General features: G+C 43.8%; 1 protein-coding gene across 1 annotated transcript; it reads left to right on the forward strand.

Moving 5' to 3' along the window:
* Positions 1-2,266: 2,266 nt before the first annotated feature.
* Positions 2,267-8,935, forward strand: LOC311131208 (cytoglobin-2-like). The gene is made up of 3 exons (XM_084164060.1): positions 2,267-2,759; positions 7,400-7,631; positions 7,905-8,935. The coding sequence occupies exons 1-3, from the start codon at positions 2,602-2,604 to the stop codon at positions 8,067-8,069; spliced, it is 555 nt and encodes a 184-aa protein (XP_084020186.1). The 5' UTR covers positions 2,267-2,601; the 3' UTR covers positions 8,070-8,935.
* Positions 8,936-20,236: the final 11,301 nt, after the last annotated feature.

The raw sequence follows: 20,236 nt of genomic DNA on the forward strand, positions 1-20,236 counted from the left end.
GGATAACCATCTTGTGGGTTGACAGAAATACTTTCCCCCAAAACCTTCTCAATTAAATGTTAACTGCAAAGTGGGCTTACCTGGCAGAAGTATATCATGAGTAAGTATATCATTTGTATCTATTATTTGTTATTTGCAAACTTTGCCATGAAATGGGCAGCAGCAGTACAGAACTGTTGCTAGACCAGCACATTAGATGGCACATTCCTCACAAAATGTGTTCTTCTGATGTGATTTAAGCATTAACATGGACTCAGAACATCCAATTTCGTTGTTTCTCTATAAACAATTGTAATTTTAAGAGTGAAAAACAAAACAAAATCTAAATCCAAGAAAAATAAAACTGAGAACATCATTTGGGAAAATATAAAACATCATTTAAAAAATAAATCACACATTTTATAGGGCCCCCCTTATAGTTGTTTATTAACCATTATTCTACCAGGTATATTGACAGAAAGGATTCTGGGAAGAGTTGCAGAGAGGAGAAGAATGAGTAGCAAAAAAAATGTGTAGCTCCGACATGATTCATTTTTTAAAAGTAGCTCTCATGCTAGAAAAGGTTGGAGACCCCTGCTCTACACTGAATTAAGTGGATTTAACAGGTGACATCAATAAGGGATCATAGCATTCACTTGGTCAGTCTATGTTCCTAATGTTTTGTACACTCAGTGTACATGTTGCTTACTTACTAGGGCTGAGATGGAGAGGCGATAATATGAATATTATCATACACTAGCATCATAAATGCTAACTTGGCCCAAGCTACATTTACACAGTACAAATGCTTTGTACATGTACGAGTAGTCTGGGACTCGGTCTTCATATTCTAGTGAGATTTTGAACAAACCTTTGCCAATTGGCAATATGCTTTGTGTTACAGTAGATGTTAGTGGCCAATAACTTTATATTCCCACAGTAGAAATTCTTTATTCTCATACTATACTATGAACAGTGTATTCTGTATGTATATGAGCGTGTGGTTATTTAATTATGTCCATATAGGTTTTGACAAAGCCCTATGTCACAGACTTAGTGTTTGCTCACCCTAAGGCTGCTCACCCTAAGGCAGCCTAATTCTGATCTTTATGGCCAATCAGATCAGAGCTTTAATAATAATAATTGGGCAAAAGATCAGAATTGGTCTGACTGTGTAAACGCAGCCTAAGTGACACGTGGAACGTCTGTCAGACAGTGTGCAATTCAGTTTAGTGTTGACGGGTGCCACACTTGGCTTTGTGCAGAAATCTGTCATCTTTCAAATGCTGTGACAGCTCTATCTCAACGGCAGGCAGGCTTTTTCAATAGCCTCCATGGCACAATAAAACTGTCACCGTAGCCTCCTTTTCTCTTTTCACCCCTTTTGTCTAGCCAGCAGTTTATTAACCGTCTCCTCTGGCTGTGGCGACCACCGAGCGAATGTCAAATGTGGCATTTTCAATATCTTCAATTCATATTGACCCCTTCAGTAGCAGGTTTCTTCAATCTTCTTGTGTTTGTCTGTCTGCATTGCACAAATCCAAGTGTAATTTCAAACCAGACGATCCAAGACTTTAGTTGAATTTACTTTTGAATGGTTTCATCAAGATTTTTTATGAATCATACATCCAAAACAATTGAATGAGTGATACAGTGAGAAATACTCGACAGATAATGTAATTGACGTTTTACCCTTATTTCTTGACCTCCATTATTTATGTCATAACTTTCTCAATAGCCTGAACGCAAATGGTAACCTTTCTTTTTTACTCTCTCTCTTCTATTTCCTTTACCTGTCAAACTGTCAGAAAAAATGTCCTGTGAGAGTCTGTGGAGAGACAGAGGCTTCCTATAGTTTTATCTGTCACAGTTTATACAGGCTCTCTCATGAGATGACACAGAACCCCACCGCACACACACACGCACACACACACACACACACACACACACACACACACACACACACACACACACACTCTCCTCACACTTGTTTGTCTGCCTGGTTGTCTGTGCCCTCCCAGGAATGGAGACAGCGGCATCGCTCTATAAAAACAGCTGTGAGGAGTGTGTGCTTGTGTTTGCGTGTGTGCGCACATTAGGTAGACAAAATGAAAGCGAGAAAGAGAGAGAGAGAAAGAGAGGGGGAAGGAGGGAGAGAGAGGAGAGAGTGTGAGAGGGAGGTGGATGGACAATACAGAGATCCTAGATGCTCTCTATTCCACCCCTTCTCGTTTCTCTCCACCCCTCTCTCCCACTCCCTCCGTCATTCCATCAGGTCCTCACAAACACAGAAGTTCAGAGAGAAGACAGCTCCTGTACCAGAGAAGGAAAGAAACAAAGAAACGGAGAAAGAGAGAAAGAGTGAGGGGAGTAAAAAAAAGAAGTGGGATTAACAGTGGAGGACAAGTTTTGGAGGAGAGGAGAGCGAAGGGAGAGAGGGGTGGTTTGGGTGGGGGGTGGGTGGGTTGCATACAAGGCTGCTCCGTCTGTCTCCTCCATCCCTTCGTCTCCGTCGCCGTGGGTTCACAGCTCTCCCTCTCCCTCCCCCCCTCCCTCGCTCCCTACCTCCCCCGCTCGCTGCTGGCGGGAGCCTCCGAGCTGCTGCGGCGAAGGTCGTCTCGGATGGAGTCGCCGAGAGACGTAGGAGGAGAGACGATGGAGCGTGGGGAGCGGCCAGAGCGGGCCGAGCCGCTGACGGATGCCGAGCGGGAGATCATCCAGAACACCTGGGGACCCGTCTACGAGAACTGCGAGGACGTGGGGGTGTCGGTCCTCATAAGGTATGTGGTCAGGTGGGGGGGTCCTCATAGTAGTGGGGCTGTTGGTCTCCATAGTGGTGGGGCTGTTGGTCGCCATTGTGGTGGGGCTGGAAGTCCTCATAAGGCACATATAGGGCTGATGGTCCTCATTAAGTACGTGGGGCTTAGAGTCCTCATAGTGTTGCGGCTGGTGGTCCCCATAAGGTACATGGAGTACCAGGGGGTCCTCATAAGGTTTGTGTAGCAGGTGGGGCCGGAGGGCATTGGGGTGGGGGGGGGTCTACAATTTTAGTGGAGTGCAATTTTAAAATTACATTCTCATGTACATCATCTTATCAGGCATAGGAAAGTTTGGGCAAAAAAGTCCTGAGTGGAGGGTGATTTCCACTGATGTTTACTGCACCTGAGCACTGCTGGATGTGTGTTTTCCATAGATTCGTGCAGATTGGAGGGGGCTCATGCATTTCTATGAAATCCCACAGCAGGCTCTGGAAAAGGCAGGGAGATTGAGTCCACACTGAACAGAACACACACACACGTAGACAATTCTGCTCTAATTCACTCACTTCTGTCCTCATTAAAAAGCAATTTCTCAGAAGCCCTCTTCGTTCTACAGACTATTTTTGTAAGACGCTTTAATTGAGGGACAGCACATTTTTCTGCTTAAATGTTCACCTGTCTGAGGCAGACATTCCTGTTCTAGCTGTTCAGTTGATGAAAAATAAAACAAAAAAATTGGCAACACTTATTTTACATATTTTACCTGTCACAGCTTTCAAATTAATGGAACATCTTCACTTTAAAATGGAACCTAATCCACCAGTTTAGCAGGTATCTTTCTGTGGCACCTTGCTGATGGCTTTTTTTGCTTTATTTATTGGAATTCAAATATTACAAGGTGTCTGTCACTTTGTTTATGTTTGTTTGTTGGTCTTCATACTGAGGCTATGCATCTGAAGAAATAGTCGCTGTCTGACTTAGCTGGGATGCATTTGACTTTTGTCTCAGTGTTGTCTCAGTGTTCCACATGGAATGCCAAGAGGGCTCATTAAAACGGACAGTGTGGCGTTGCTAAGGCAGTGATGTGCTCTGATTTTGGGTCGGCGCGACAAGATAGTCCCTTAGGGAGAGCTCTGAGGGCAGAGAGTGTGTAGAGTTGTCTGTGTGTGTGTGTGTGTGTGTGTGTGTGTGTGTGTGTGTGTGTGTGTGTGTGTGTGTGAGTGTGTGTGAGAGTGCGTACATACGTGCATGTGTGTTGCGTTCTTATCTGTGGGTAACAGCAACAACCTTTGGCACTTCACTGCCTCTCTCGACGCTCCCTCCCGTCTCTCTCTCATTCTCCATATCTGTTCCTCTCTCCCTCACTTTCTTTCTCACTATCCGTCTCCCTCCCATTCTCTTTCTTTCTTTCTTTCTTTCTTTCTTTCTTTCTTTCTTTCTTTCTTTCTTTCTTTCTTTCTTTCTTTCTTTCTTTCTTTCTTTCTTTCTTTCTTTCTTTCTTTCTTTCTTTCTTTCTTTCTTTCTTTCTTTCTTTCTTTCTTTCTTTCTTTCTGTCCCTTGACAACAACATCACAGGCTCTCTTGACATACCCAGGCTTGAATGCTCTGCTGGGTCTGATGATCCTCCTCAGTGCAAAGCCTCTCATCTGAACCTATGTCACACTCCCTAACATCCCTCTGATTCAGGGAAGGGGAGACATCACTGAACCCACTAATTGGCCTGCTCCTATTAACAAGCAGATGGCCCGAGTAAGCAGGTCATCTGTGTGGATGGATAATAGTCTAATAGCTATCCTGAAAGCACATTGAAGAGTGGATGGATACTGGGTCAAAGCCTTCCACGGTTCGGTTGACTTCTATGGTTCGCCATGTGAATGCTTAGCTATTTGCATTTATATCCTTCTGCTTGGATTGTCTGAAAGAATACACAGTGACAATAGCCTGGGCTAATGTCATTATCAATGCGCACAAATGCAATTTCACCAATGAGGAGACCACCTCCGGCCATCTCGAGTACTGGCAGCTCAATTAAATTGCCAAACATTGAGCAATAGTATTAGGCTGTGACTGGATGCTACTGATACTAGCATGATGGATATGGAGTTCTCCAAAGTGGTCCATCTTGAGGACTGAGGAGTTGAGACTTGATTTGATTTGAACGACCATAAAGATAAACTATCCCTCTGTGCTGTGTCTAATGCTCGCACAAGTTAGTCAAGGTCGTTTTTCTCAGTACTCGAAAGTGTGTTGCCTTCCGAAAAGAACCCTTCAAGACTAATTAGAATGTGACTAAGAAACCACTAACGGTGCTGCTTTGATGACTTCATTTAAATGCAGCGACAGGTTGGGGGAATTCAGTGTGAGAGCATCTTTGACACTCCAGACACTCCACTCTGTCACTCTCTGGTTCTGGTTGTGTTAGGGTTTCAGGGCAAATGTTTTAACTGTCTTGCATTATATAGATACGAGATGAAGAAATATACATGCAGATATAAAAGTGGATATACACTGTTTGTATATTTAACAGTATATTGCGCAATACGCTTGTACCTATGAAGGGGGCCCTAAAGGGGATTGGCGAGGTATACGCAAAAAGTCCTTCATTTCTGACTTCTAAGAGAAAAAGTCCTTTCCTCACAAAGCTCTAAGGGACTTTCATGTTTATCTGCAAGGAACAACAAGCTAGTGTCCCTTGTTGTTTTAAAGACAGCGTGAAGCAGCGACAGCTGGGAGAGCTTGGCTTGGGGACAGCTACGGGCAAGCAGGCGCCTCTGTAGCGTAGCGTAGCATAGCATGTCACAGGATCTGCGGGGATGCGGTGTAGTGTAGTGTAGCACTGCTGCCAGGGGCCAAACCTAACCAACGCTGAATAACTAAACCCTCGTACCCAGTCAGCCGCACTGGTGTAAAGCACTTACACAAGTCAAATTGGGTCAGGGGTGAAACAAGACGAGTGTATGTGTGTGTGTGTGTGTGTGTGTTTCAATTATTCATTTGTTTACATATTTGTTTGCTGTGCTTTCACCAGAAAAGGTGAGGACAGATTCAAAAAGCAAATAATATCCCCCATACATCTCCTTGTAACCTTGTGGAAACTTCATTATAGTCTTATCTGCAAAAATACACAGGTGCCCTGATGTGGTCTTGAGGTGCCCTGATGTGGTCAGTCTCGGTGGTGGTGACGTACAAACTGTAGACCTCAATCAAAACAAAGCCGGGCGATTCCCATTCTCTCAGCTTACATCTCATTGGGTGGTTGGAGAATGGGCTTTACTGTATGGCTCTAAAATAACTTGCAGTTCAAACTAGTCCATAGACAGCACACACATCAGTCATAGTACCCTCTGTGTGAAGTCCAGTAATCCTCAGAGAGGTGCTCTTCCTTTTGAAGTTCCATTCTTTTCCATTCAGGAAAAGTGTTTAGTGCTGCAGGATATACAGTATCTGTGACTAGGGAGGGAAGGACTTGACAAAAGCACTTTAGGACATGCAAGACTGGCATGGAGGCTGGTATCTACTGTCACTTTTGTGGATGACAAAGCAGTCACAGGACATTGAGTTTTTTTGTATCCTTCATTGCTGTGTATGGCAGGTATTGTTATGTGGCTGAAGCATTTAGGCAGAGGAAACCTCCTACACACAGTCACCGCGGGTGAAATGCTCCGAGAGGAACATCGACTGCCACCCGTCTCGCTCCTCCGGTACCCAGCAGCACCTGCCTCTAATTACACTGAAAGAAACGTAACGATCTTAACGCTCCTCGCCTCATCAGCACCACTTTACCATTCCCGTCTGCCAATCACCCCGCGTTGCCGTGTTGGCGGCACCCTGAGCGGATTCTCCAAAGCTCCAAGTAGACACGAGGAATCATGAGAATTGAGCAGCACACTCCACTCGCAGAACGTAAACACTTGAGTCGTAAACCCAAGTCGTGACAAGTGATAAGTAAGCCCAATCACCTAGGTGCAGATGAGGCTATGTTAAGAGGATGATTACAACTCGAGGCATATTGTGCATTTTGAAAACTTTGGGTACTTAACATTAACTCTAGGTCACACATTACAACGAGCAATAATGTCTCCAGAATGTTTTTTTTTAACGCATGTGACTTTATGGCCACAGGGCATCCATTCAATGAGTAGATTCAGAAATCTTCATGCTTGAATGCGTTGGTCAAATGTTATGAAGCGTACATATTCCCCACTAGTACCGATTTCAGTAACTTCAGTAATTTCAGAGACTTTTGCCGAGGGTATTAACTGACATATTATTCGTCCCTCATTTTTACACTGACATCATTTGATTGCCTGTAGGCATTTTGATATATTCTGTGTTGCTCTGTGTGGATTATGAGGACATTCGTATAAGAGTGTTATTGTCTAATTAGAATATCATTGTCCTGGAACATTTGAAACCAGCTTGGATGATATCCACATAAGCTGTGCTTGTACCATCATGGCTCTATACTAACTAACTCTGACTCTTTTTCCCCCCAGTTTCTTGGACTTCCCCTGATGTTGTTTGATTGCATGGTCGTTCTGTGTGTATTATGATATTATGAGTACACTAACTTCTACCCAGAGCCATAGATAAACCTTGTCACCGGAAGTTCCAGGAAAATCACGTTAGAGTAAGAATGTTATTGCTCTTCTGTCCTCCAGGTTCTTTGTGAACTTCCCATCGGCCAAGCAGTACTTCAGCCAGTTTCAGGACATGGATGACCCAGAGGAGATGGAGCGCAGTGTCCAGCTGAGGCACCATGCCCGCCGGGTGATGGGCGCCATCAACACGGTGGTGGAGAACCTCCACGACCCAGAGAAAGTGTCCTCTGTTCTGGCTCTGGTGGGCAAGGCTCATGCTGTCAAACACAAGGTGGAGCCCATGTACTTTAAGGTGAGGGGGTGGCTTGTCTGTGTCAGTGGTCCCTAATGTCCCTCTGAAAGGTTTTGAGGGGAGAGGACTGAAGTTGCGTTGCTCTGTTTGAAGTTGAGGCCAACTGGAAAGGCTTTGAGGGTGCTTTTGTTAGATGAGGGTGCTCTCCTCCATTTTTACTCCTCTCTCTTTCTTCATCTACCAATTGTTCTTTTTCTTTACATCTTGCCCTCCTCTTCCTCTCACCTTTCTCCTCATTGTTTATCTCATTCCCTCCCTTTCTCCGTCTCTCAGATCCTGTGTGGTGTAATACTGGAGGTGTTGTCGGAGGACTTCCCAGAATGCTTCACGGCAGAGGTGCAAATGGTGTGGACCAAACTGATGGGGGCGGTGTACTGGCATGTGACGGGCGCCTACACAGAGGTCGGCTGGGTGCAGCTCTCCAGCTCGGCAGTGTGAGGGGCGATAGCAGGGGAGTGCAGGGCTTTAATGGTTTGTACGGATCCTGAAGGGGAAGTTCGGTCTCTGTAACGCCCCTGTCCAAGAAAAATGAAGGGAACAGGGATGTTGAAAGGTGATTTTTAGGGCTGAGACTGTTCATAGAATATCTTGTTGTGTTCAACTTTTGGGGGAATCTTTCCCCTCTCCCCACTGACTCATTGTGTGTACTTTACTGTATTGCCCCTGAGGTGTTGTCTGTATAGCCCCTGAGGTGTTGTCCGTATAGCCCCTGAGGTGTTGTCTGTATAGCCCCTGAGGTGTTGTCTGTATAGCCCCTGAGGTGTTGTCTGTATAGCCCCTGAGGTGTTGTCTGTATAGCCCCTGAGGTGTTGTCTGTATAGCCCCTGAGGTGTTGTCTGTATAGCCCCTGATGTGTTGTCTGTATAGCCCCTGAGGTGTTGTCTGTATAGCCCCTGAGGTGTTGTCTGTATAGTGTACAGTGAGTGAGCGTGTGTATTCTCTTATGCCCTCATTCAACACTCATTGTAGTATTGTAAATCTTCAATGTTTTCAAGGGGACTAAGGGCTCCATTTCAGGGAGTTTTGTTGCTCACTGAAAGTATGCCACTTTGGATTCCCAAAAACACCCTGTCTCTTTCCATGCCCATCTCATGCACTATATAAACACACCCATCTGCTAACACCCTGTCCATACGGCAATTGGTAATTTTAATTTACAAACAGTTTCAAAGTGATGGGATAGAGCCACAGGCTGACAGACCACTGTTAGGGTACCATCTCCTCTTTATAAGCATGCACGCACAAGCACACACACACACACACACACACACACACACACACACACACACACACACACACACACACACACACACACACACACACACACACACACACACACACACACACACACACACACACACACACACACACACACACACACACACACACCCCACACACATACACCACTCTGCTGACTTGGACCACCCATATGCTAATATCTACGGAGCATTTACTTGGTTTACATTTCCTCATTAAACTCCCCATTAAGGGTTTAAGAAACTGACTCCGGAGGTCACTGGAAATACAACGGACCCTTTGAAGTAGCATCAGGTACTTAACCTCTGAACCACCAGGATAAGAAAAAATATTCATATCGACCATATCTGATATACTAAACACTCTACAACCCTACCAAGAGGTCTAGATACTTTGGTCCTGTTTAAACCATGTTGGGTTGTAGTCCCCTGTAGCTCAATTGGTAGAGCATGGCGCTTGCAACGCCAGGGTTGTGGGTTCGTTTCCCACCGGGGGCCAGTATGAAAAATGTATGCACTCACTAACTGTAAGTCGCTCTGGATAAGAGTGTCTGCTAAATGACTAAAATGTACAATACAATGTCACAAGTTGGAGCCCTACTGCCGACTTTTCCCTGAATTCACTACAAATGGATTTTGAATGTCTATCTCCTCTGTGTCTCTGATGGTGTACGATAACTCCTGCGCTCTGGTCCCTCTCGGCTTTGTCATTTACCATTAATGAGGAAGTAATGGGGCTCCGCTCTTCCTCTTCTGGTCATTCATCAAATATCTCCCCTACTCTCTCATCCTTTCTTTCCTCTGGCCAAATGCTGAGAGAAAACGTCCCTCTATCTGCTTTGCTACCATGGCTACTTGGCTAATAATATAAGTCTACTCATATTCTACTGCCTTCTCCTTTGTTGTTGCTTTGGAGGCCAGCAGTAAAGTTACAAGATCAAGGATATACAGTAGGCTTACATGGCTGATAAATAACCGACACAGGAAGTCGAGCTAATACAATATGACAAACTCATTCAGCAAGAGACAAATGGCTGTAGATGAGAGGAAATTAGGTGGATTACTGTAGAAGTTGTAGTCTGTAATAAATTATCGCTCCCATTACACCTACAGTACAACACACGCACCAGTCTCACACTGTTAGCAAAACATTTGACGTCAGATCTTGAGTGCAACCCCGTTAGAGCTCCTCGGTTCCTCTGAGTAGCTGGGGGCGGAGGAGTATTTGTGTTGGGTCGTGAGCTGCCCCGACATGTTGTTTATTAAACACTGCCATATGTTACTCATAATTCACAAAATGGCTACATCATATTTTTTTCTCCCTTCAGCTGTGAGCTCGTACCCTCTATCTGCAGAGTTTTCCTCCCTGACACTGTCTCGTGAACACACACGCACCTCATATCACACACAAACACACACACTTAAGCATATGTAGACATCATATACTACATCTGGGACTTCTTGTTGTGAATTGTTGTTTTTTTGTCAGTCAGTTTTAAAGCTTGGACTTTATATTTTTCTAAATATATAAAACAAAACGATTATCTGTATATGTATTTGGAATACTGTATATGACTATGATTATACAGTACCAGTCAAAAGCTTGGACACACCTACTCATTCCAGGGTTTTTCTTTATTTTTACTATTTTATATATTGTAGAATAATAGTGAAGGCAACAAAACTATGAAATAACACATATGGAATCATGTAGTAAGCAAAAAAGTGTTAAACAAATCAAAATATATTTATATATTTGAAATTCTTCAAATAGCCACCCCTTGCCTTGATGACAGCTTTGCACACTCTTGGCATTCTCTCAACCAGCTTCACATGGAATGCATTACCAACAGTCTTGAAGGAGTTCCCACATACAGTTGAAGTCAGAAGTTTACATACACTTAGGTTGGAGTCATTAAAACTTGTTTTTCAAGCACTCCACACATTTCTTGTTAACAAACTATAGTTTTGGCAAGTCGGTTAGGACATCTACTTTGTGCATGACACAAGTAATTTTCAAACAATTGTTTAGAGACAGATGATTTCACTTATAATTCACTGTATCACAAATCCAGTGGGTCAGAAGTTTATTAAGTTGACTGTGCCTTTAAACAGCTTGGAAAGTTCCAGAAAATGAGGTCATGGCTTTAGAAGCTTCTGATAGGCCAATTGACATCATTTGAGTCAATTGGAGGTGTACCTGTGGATGTATTTCAAGGCCTACCTTCAAACTCAGTGCCTCTTTACTTGACATCATGGGAAAATCAAAAGAAATCAGCCAAGACCTCAGAAAACATTTTGTAGACCTCCACAAGTCTGGTTCATCCTTGGGAGCAATTTCCAAACGCCTGAAGGTACCACGTTCATCTGTACAAACAATAGTATGCAAGTATAAACACCATGGGACCACGCAGCCGTCATACTGCTCAGGAAGGAGACGCGTTCTGTCTCCTAGAGATGAACGTATTTTGGTGCGAAAAGTGCACATCAATCCCAGAATAACAGCAAAGGACCTTGTGAAGATGCTGGAGGAAACAGGTACAAAAGTATCTATATCCACAGTAAAACGAGTCCTATATCGACATAACCTGAATGGCCGCTCAGCAAGGAAGAAGCCACTGCTCCAAAACCGCCATAAAAAAGCCAGACTACGGTTTGCAACTGCACATGGGGACAAAGATCATACTTTTTGGAGAAATGTCCTCTGGTCTGATGAAACAGAAATAGAACTGTTTGGCCATAATGACAATCTTTATGTTTGGAGGAAAAAGGGGGATGCTTGCAAGCCGAAGAACACCATCCCAACCGTGAAGCACGGGGGTGGCAGCATCATGCTGTGGGGGTGCTTTGCTGCAGGAGGGACTGGTGCACTTCACAAAATAGATGGCATCATGAGGAAGGAAAATTATGTGGATATATTGAAGCAACATTTCAAGACATCAGTCAGGAAGTTAAAGCTTGGTCGCAAATGGGTCTTCCAAATGGACAATGACCCCAAGCATACTTCCAAAGTTGTGGCAAAATGGCTTACGGACAACAAAGTCAAGGTATTGGAGTGGCCATCACAAAGCCCTGACCTCAATCCTATAGAAAATGTGTGGGCAGAACTGAAAAAGTGTGTGCGAGCAAAGAGGCCTACAAACCTGATTCAGTTACATCAGCTCTGTCAGGAGGAATGGGCCAACATTCACCCAACCTATTGTGGGAAGCTTGTGGAAGGTTACACGAAATGTTTGACCCAAGTTAAACAATTTAAAGGCAATGCTACCAAATACTAATTGAGTGTATGTAAACTTCTGACCCACTGGGAAGGTGATGAAATAAATTAAAAGCTGAAATAAATCATTCTCTCTACTATTATTCTGACATTTCACATTCTTAAAATAAAGTGGTGATCCGAACTGACCTAAAACAGGGAATTCTTACTAGGATTAAATGTCAGGAATTGGGAAAAACTGAGTTTAAATGTATTTGGCTAAGGTGTATGTAAACATCCGACTTCAAATGTATGCTGAGCACTTGTTGGCTGCTTTTCCTTCACTCTGCCGTCCGACTCATCCCAAACCATCTCAGTTGGGTTGAGGTCGGGGGATTGTGGAGGCCAGGTCATCTGATGCAGCACTCCATCACTCTCCTTCTTGGTAAAATAGCCCTTACACAGCCTTGAGGTGTGTTGGGTCATTGTCCTGTTGAAAACAAATGATAGTCCCACTAAGCCCAAACCAGATGGGATGGCATATCGCTGCAGAATGCTGTGGTAGCCATGCTGGTTAAGTGTGCCTTGAATTCTAAATACATCACAGACAGTGTCACCAGCAAAGCACCCCCACCATAACACCTCCTCCTCCATGCTTTACGGTGGCAACTACACATGCGGAGATCATCTGTTCACCCACACCGCGTCTCTCAAAGACAAGGCGGTTGGAACCAGAAATCTCCAATTTGGAATCCAGACCTAAGGACAAATTTCCACCGGTCTAATGTCATTTGCTCATGTTTCTTGGCCCAAGCAAGTCTCTTATTATTATTGGTGTCCTTTAGTAGTGGTTTCTTTGCAGCAATTCGACCATGAAGGCCTGATTCACGCAGTCTCCTCTGAACAGTTGATGAGATGTGTCTGTTACTTGAACTCTGTGAAGCATTTATTTGGGCTGCAATTTCTGAGGCTGGTAACTCTAATTAACTTATCTTCTGCAGCAGAGGTAACTCTGGGTCTTCCATTCCTGTGGTGGTCCTCATGTGAGCCAGTTTCATCATAGCGCTTGAAGGTTTTTGCAACTGCACTTGAAGAAACGTTCAAAGTTCTTGACATTTTCCGGATTGACTGACCTTCATGTCTTAAAGTAATGATGGACTGTCGTTTCTCTTTGCTTATTTGAGCTTTTCTTGCCATAATATGGACTTGGTCTTTTACCAAATAAGGCTATCTTCTGTATACCTTGTCCCAACACAACTGATTGGCTCAAACACATTAAGAAGGAAATAAATTCCACAAATTAACTTTTAAGAAGGCACACCTGTTAATTGAAATGCCTTCCAGGTGACTACTTCATGAAGCTAGTTGAGAGAATGCCAAGAGTGTGCAAAGCTGTCATCAAGGCAAAGGGTGGATATTTGAAGAATCTCAAATATAAAATATATTTGTATTTGTTTAACACTTTTTTGGATACTACATGATTCCATATGTGTTATTTCATAGTTTTGAAGTCTTCACTATTATTCTACAATTTAAAAAATAGTAAAAATAAAGAAAAACCCTTGAATGAGTAGGTGTGTCCAAATTTTTGACTGGTAGTGTATACATTTGTTGATTGGGGGAGTGGGAGTGGTTTTGTGCTGTTTTAGCATGTTTGCACAGCCTACTACAGACGTGTACCTTTGCAGACCTGGTGAAATTAACTATCAATGACTATCAATAAAGTGATCATTACCTACACTTGTTTCAGGGTGTCTGGACTGTCTTTTAATGTGTGACTATATTCTTTTTTAATGTGTTTTATGTATTTTAATGTGTCTGGTATTTATCTGCCAAGAGCATATGTGTTGACTATCCAAGACTGTGCAGAATTTCCTTTGAATGAAATACAGTTAGTCAATTCTACTCAGTTCTCTATTCTCTTCTAACTAGAGTGTCAGTCTAAGAGAAGTAGCCTGGTTCCAGATCTGTTTGTGCTATCATGTCAACTCCTTGTCACTCATTGACAATGAGCAATGGAATTGGCAAGAGCACAAACAGATCTAAGACCAGGCTAGACTACTTCTCTTCCCTCCCCTTCTCTCCTCTGGTGCAGAAGACTGAAATAGCACACTGGACCTCTTGCCTACAGGTGCACAGAGGCACTGGGTTTGCGAGTCCCTCTGTTTCCCTCTGCTAATTCAATAATGAGATGTAAATGTCATTAATCAATGATTAATGAATGTGCCTGTTCGCTGGTTGATGCTCCGAGCAATGCTCTTTATCAAAGGGCACCAGTGGGAGCTTCAAACAGTGAAGAAGGCATCCTTTTTTAAATTCCACGCGCTAATGTATTCCGGTTCTCTTGCCGATATATCAGCATGTACTGTATCATCAGATGTGGTTATAACTTTGTTTTATTGTAAATTTATGCAAATCCGATGACTGCTCGGAGTCTTACAGTGTTGATGGGAAGAATTCCCAATATCATGGTATTGGTTTTAATTTAATTATAAATCCCTGTAGTAGATTCTACATCTCCCACCTCCTACTGTATCTGCAGAGGAATAACTCCAGTGGTATTTAGCAGTGTGTGTGCACCCCTGTGTGCTGTGTTGACAGGATGGTGACGTTTCACCATGGCGACCTGTCTCTTGTCATCAAGCTTGTCATTCTAGCCAGCGCTGGTGACAGTCAGGGACTCATTTGGACAGGTTCCCATGGTGATAACAAAGACCCAAACACACATGTGCACCTACATCAACATTCCAAGCTGTACAGTAAGGTGAGAAGTGCAGGTGAATGGGAAGTGAACACACACACACAGACACAAGCATGTGCACACACACACACACACACACCTGCCTACCTATCTGACTCAGCAGTTACAGGGATGTTGGGATTAAACAGCCTATTAATAGTATCAGGGACAAGAGAACAGCATTTGGTAGCAGATCCATAATGCATCACCTATGTGGCTATGTAACCTTCTCATAGTACAACAGGTTATGTCAACACATAACCTCATCCAGAGGTCCTGTTAGTACTTACTTGAACTCCTCAAATCAAATCAAATTTTATTGGTCATATACACATATTTAGCAGACGTTATTGCGGGTGTAGTGTTCCTAGCTCCAACAGTGCAGTAGTATCTAACAATTCACAGTAATACACACAAATCTGAAAGTAAAATAATGGAATTAAGAAATATATAAATATTAGGACAAGCAATGTCGGTGTGGCTTTGACTAAAATACAGTAGAATAGGATACAGTATATACATATGAGATGAGCAAAGCAGTATGTAAACATTATTAAAGTGACTAGTGTTCCATTATTAAAGTGGCCAGTGATTCCATGTCTATGTATATAGGGCAGCAGCCTCTAAGGTGCAGGGTTGAGTAATCGGGTGGTAGCCGGCTAGTGATGGCTATTTAACAGTGTGATGGCCTTGAGATAGAAGCTGTTTTCAGTCTCTCGGTCCCAGCTTTGATGCACCTGTACTGACCTCGCCTTCTGGATGACAGTGGGGTGAACAGGCCGTGGCTCGAGTGGTTGATGTCCTTGATGATCATTTTGCCCTTCCTGTGACATCGGGTGCTGTAGGTGTCCTGGAGGGCAGGCAGTGTGCCCCCGGTGATGCGTTGGGCAGACCGCACCACCCTCTGGAGAGCCCTGCGGTTGCGGGTGATACTGCCCGACAGGATGCTCTCAATTGTGCATCTGTAAAAGTTTGTGAGGGTCTTAGGGGCCAAGCCAAATTTCTTCAGCCTCTTGAGGTTGAAGAGGCGCTGTTGCACCTTCTTCACCACACTGTCTCTGTGGGTGGACCATTTCAGATTGTCAGTGATGTGTATGCAGAGGAACTTGAAGCTTTTCACCTTCTCCACTGCGGTCCCATCGATGTGGATAGGGGCATGCTCCCTCTGCTGTTTCCTGAAGTCCACGATCAGCTCCTTCGTTTTGTTGACGTTAAGGGTTATTTAAGTTATTTCTCTGGCACAACTCCGCCAGGGCCCTCACCTCCTCCCTGTAGGCTGTCTCGTCATTGTTTGGTAATCAGGCCTACTACTGTTGTGTCGTCTGCAAACTTGATGATTGAGTTGGAGGCGTGCTTGGCCACGCAGTCATGGGTGAACAGGGAGTACAGGAGGGGGCTGAGCACGCACTCTTGTGGGGCCCCTGTGTTGAGGATCAGCGAAGTGGAGGTGTTGTTTCCTACCTTCACCACCTGGGGGCGGCCCGTCAGGAAGTCCAGGACCTAGTTGCACAGGGCGGGGTTCAGACCCAGGGTTCCAAGCTTAATGATGAGCTTGGAGCTCTCTGTGGTTATAAGAGGAGAGGACTTAGGTGTTTGTGTTGGGTCGTGAGCCGTCCCGACAGGTTGTTTATTAAACACTGCCATATGTTACTCATAATTCACAAAATGGCTACATCATATTTTTTTCTCCCTTCAGCTGTGAGCTCGTACCCTCTATCTGCAGAGTTTTCCTCCTTGACACTGTCTCGTGAACACACACGCACATCATATCACACACAAACACACACACTTAAGCATATGTAGACATCATATACTACATCTTGGACTTCTTGTTGTGAATTGTTTTTTTTTTGTCAGTCAGTTTTAAAGCTTGGATTTTATATTTTTCTAAATATATAAAACAAAACGATTATCTGTATATGTATTTGGAATACTGTATATGACTATGATTATACAGTACCAGTCAAACGTTTAGACACACCTACTCATTCCAGGGTTTTTCTTTATTTTTACTATTTTCTACATTGTAGAATAATAGTGAAGACATCAAAACAATGAAATAACACATATGAATCATGTAGTAAGCAAAAAAGTGTTAAACAAATCAAAATATATTTTATATTTGAGATTCAAATAGCCACCCTTTGCCTTGATGACAGCTTTGCACGCTCTTGGCATTCTCTCAACCAGCTTCACCTGGAATGCATTTCCAAGTCTTGAAGGAGTTCCCACATATGCTGAGCACTTGTTGGCTCCTTTTCCTTCACTCTGCGGTTGAGGTCGGGGGATTGTGGAGGCCAGGTCATCTGATGCAGCACTCCATCACTCTCCTTCTTGGTAAAATAGCCCTTACACAGCCTGGAGGTGTGTTGGGTCATTGTCCTGATGAAGTAAGCATTGTTCGTACTACCACCGCTACCTAATCATCCACAGCCTCCAATTGATTCATAGAACCCCTCTCTTCTCCACTGTAACTCATGCCCAGGTCATTGCTGCAACTTGGTAAGATAAGGGTTAAATATGCCAGGTTATGATATATTTGACCATGTCATAGAGCAGGGGTGTCAAACTCATTCCACAGAGGGCAGAATGTCTGCGGGTTTTTGGTTTTTCCTTTCAACTAAGACCCAGACAACCAGATTAGGGGAGTTCCTTACTAATTAGTGACATTAATTAATCAATCAAGTACTAGGATGAAGCGAAAATCCGCAGACACTCGGCCCTCCATGGAATGAGTTTGACACATGGGTCATAGAGGGTTAAGTAATAGCAATGTTAACAATAGTCTAATGTCACTGCATTCAACCAGGTTTGGAAATGTCATAATAACAAGCATCCTTTCACTGATCTGAATTTGGATCTATATGAGTTAAAAGAACGTAGACTTGGTTAAAAGAATGTAGTGGAAAAATAGTTAGGGCAAGATACCGTAACCATGCAGGTGGCAGTGGTTCTTAGATTCATATCTCTTGGTGATTTATGGATCAAAGAGGCTCTCCATCATGACAGGGCTGTGGAGGAGAAACCTGAGGAATTTACAGTTAGAAACACTTCTCCAAGCCAGAGATGAGATGCGCACAGAACTTGTACAATTCACATTCCTGGCGGTGCTCCTGTGGATCCAAAACCATCCGATATCCATGCTTCAGAGCGTTCCTGACAGGCCGCGAGGAGTCTGAGCCTGCCTACAAGGGGAATTTCATGTCTCCGGTGCTGATAGAATGCCATGAGAATGGCCATGTCGAAATGCCTGGGACACATTTCCAATCTCCTCACTCTAACAAGACAGGGGAGGATGGCATTCATTGACATCCGGGATCATGAAGGGACAGAAAGCATCCATCCCTTCTTTGTGCCCTTCCCTGTAATGGTTCATTATGTTGCCAAGGGTCTGGAATTCAGGGGCCTTTGAAAAGTTTTCCATAAGGGAAGGCTTCAATATAGGCTTCTGTGAGGCACATCATGGTAGTATCATTGATAGCCTGTGATAATAGTGAATGATAAACAGGAAGAACTTTTTCTAGCCCAGTAACTCAAGCAGAAGTTCCATATGTAACTGGTATATGTGTCTAATTAGAGATTAATGAGAAAGTGCGTACACATCACATAGTGGCTTACGCCAGTACAGTATCAGTGATCTCATCTGGTCTAATCCCCACCTGCTAATCCAGCCAGGTTTTAGCAGGCGTCTAGGAGAGACGTCCGGGCAGCAGACTGGAACAGGCTAACAGGCTAACGCTACGCTAACTTGGCCCCTCCGGATCGTAGGACAGGGAGCCCCCATGAGCTGTTCATGCTGACCCGGCCTGCCTGCTGGGTGCGTGGGCCAGGTTGATCATGTGCACCACGATCCTGATCATCTCGACCCTGTCAGTCATTCTGCGCAGACGATTCAACAACCGAGTCAAACCGTGAGTACATTCAAGCCTACCCACTGATACACAATTCACTGCTTGCCTGTGTCTGGCAAAAAGAAAATCAACTGGTCTAGACGGAGAGCTCCAATCCCTATCATGCTCTGGTTGGAGGCTCTGAGGGATCTAGTCTTGTTTGATGGCTTTATTCTTGTGTGGGAATTGCAATGAGAAAGTGTCACTTTTGCCAGCACTTGTGCTCTTCAGTTCGAATCATTTGTTCGAATCATTTGTCATCTCCCAAACATTTGTCATCTCTCAATCACTTGTCATCTCCCAATCATTTGTCATCTCCCAATCATTTGTCATCTCCCAATCATTTGTCATCTCCAAATAATTTGTCATCTCCAAATCATTTGTCATCTCCCAATCACTTGTCATCTCCTAATAATTTGTCATCTCCCAATCATTTGTCATCTCCACTCTCTATCTCTATTGTGTCACGAGTATAAAGCCAGTACGGAGTGCACCAAATGCACTTGTTCTAGTTCTGCCAGCCTTCAGGCACTCCCTGTGCTTGAATGTCATCTCACTGTGACTGTCTGGGGAAAGAGGCAATTAAGTGGTGTGAAAAACACCAGGGGTCGAGGGTTGAATTGATTCAAGGTGATTTTGTGCTGCAAAGCCGGCGTCGTTAGTCTGAAGTGTGCTGCAGTGTTTCTCAGTTAGTTCCCTGCTGAATGTTATGTTGAAAGACAGCTCTTGGAACAACCATTCTGGGAAAAAAACTGAGGTTTCTAGTAAATATTAATTGTAAATGCCATGGTGGCCATTAAACTCAAGATCATGGGGAGGAAATCAATTGCGGGATACAGCATGAGACCTAAATAACAGACGATCTCTTCATGCAAAGCTGAGGGAGGAAGGAAAGCTCTGTATGTGAGGTTATTTTGTTTTGAGATTTGAGGAATGTAAAAACACCACTATGATGGATGGATTGTCTTTAGAGGCTTGGGTGTGGTGGTTTGGATGTCAAGCTGATGCCAAATACCAGCCTGTACCCGGTGTGCCAGCCTCCCAGTCAACTCTGAACTCAAAGCAAGTTGGGCCATAAGATTGTTTACAAAAAAAACGACCCAAGCTTCCATCGCCTCACGTGTTGTTTTGTACCATTATGACTCATGGATTACTGTCAAGCCATTAAAATCCATCCCTAAAATGCTTGTCAAGCTAATCTTTGAGATAATCTTTCTCTGCTCACGTTTGTTTAACGATGGAAAACAAGACAACAGGCTGTGATCGGGTTGAAAAGTTTGAGTTGAAAAGTTGAGGGTAGATATTATGGCATTATTAGAGTTAAAGTCAGTTTGCCAGGGAGGAGATTGGACAGCCTGTTCTTTCGCCATGAGATTTACGACCAATGTGAGTATTATATTGTGTGATCAATTTGACTGGGTGGGACAGTGCTAGCTAACCCTAGCCCTAACCCTCACCCTTACCCTTACCCTTACCCTAACCCTAACCCTAACCCTAACCTTAGCAAGCAATAGCTTATCAAC

This window comes from Coregonus lavaretus, assembly GCF_964263955.1.
Source record: "Coregonus lavaretus genome assembly, chromosome: 6".
NCBI lineage: Eukaryota > Metazoa > Chordata > Actinopteri > Salmoniformes > Salmonidae > Coregonus > Coregonus lavaretus.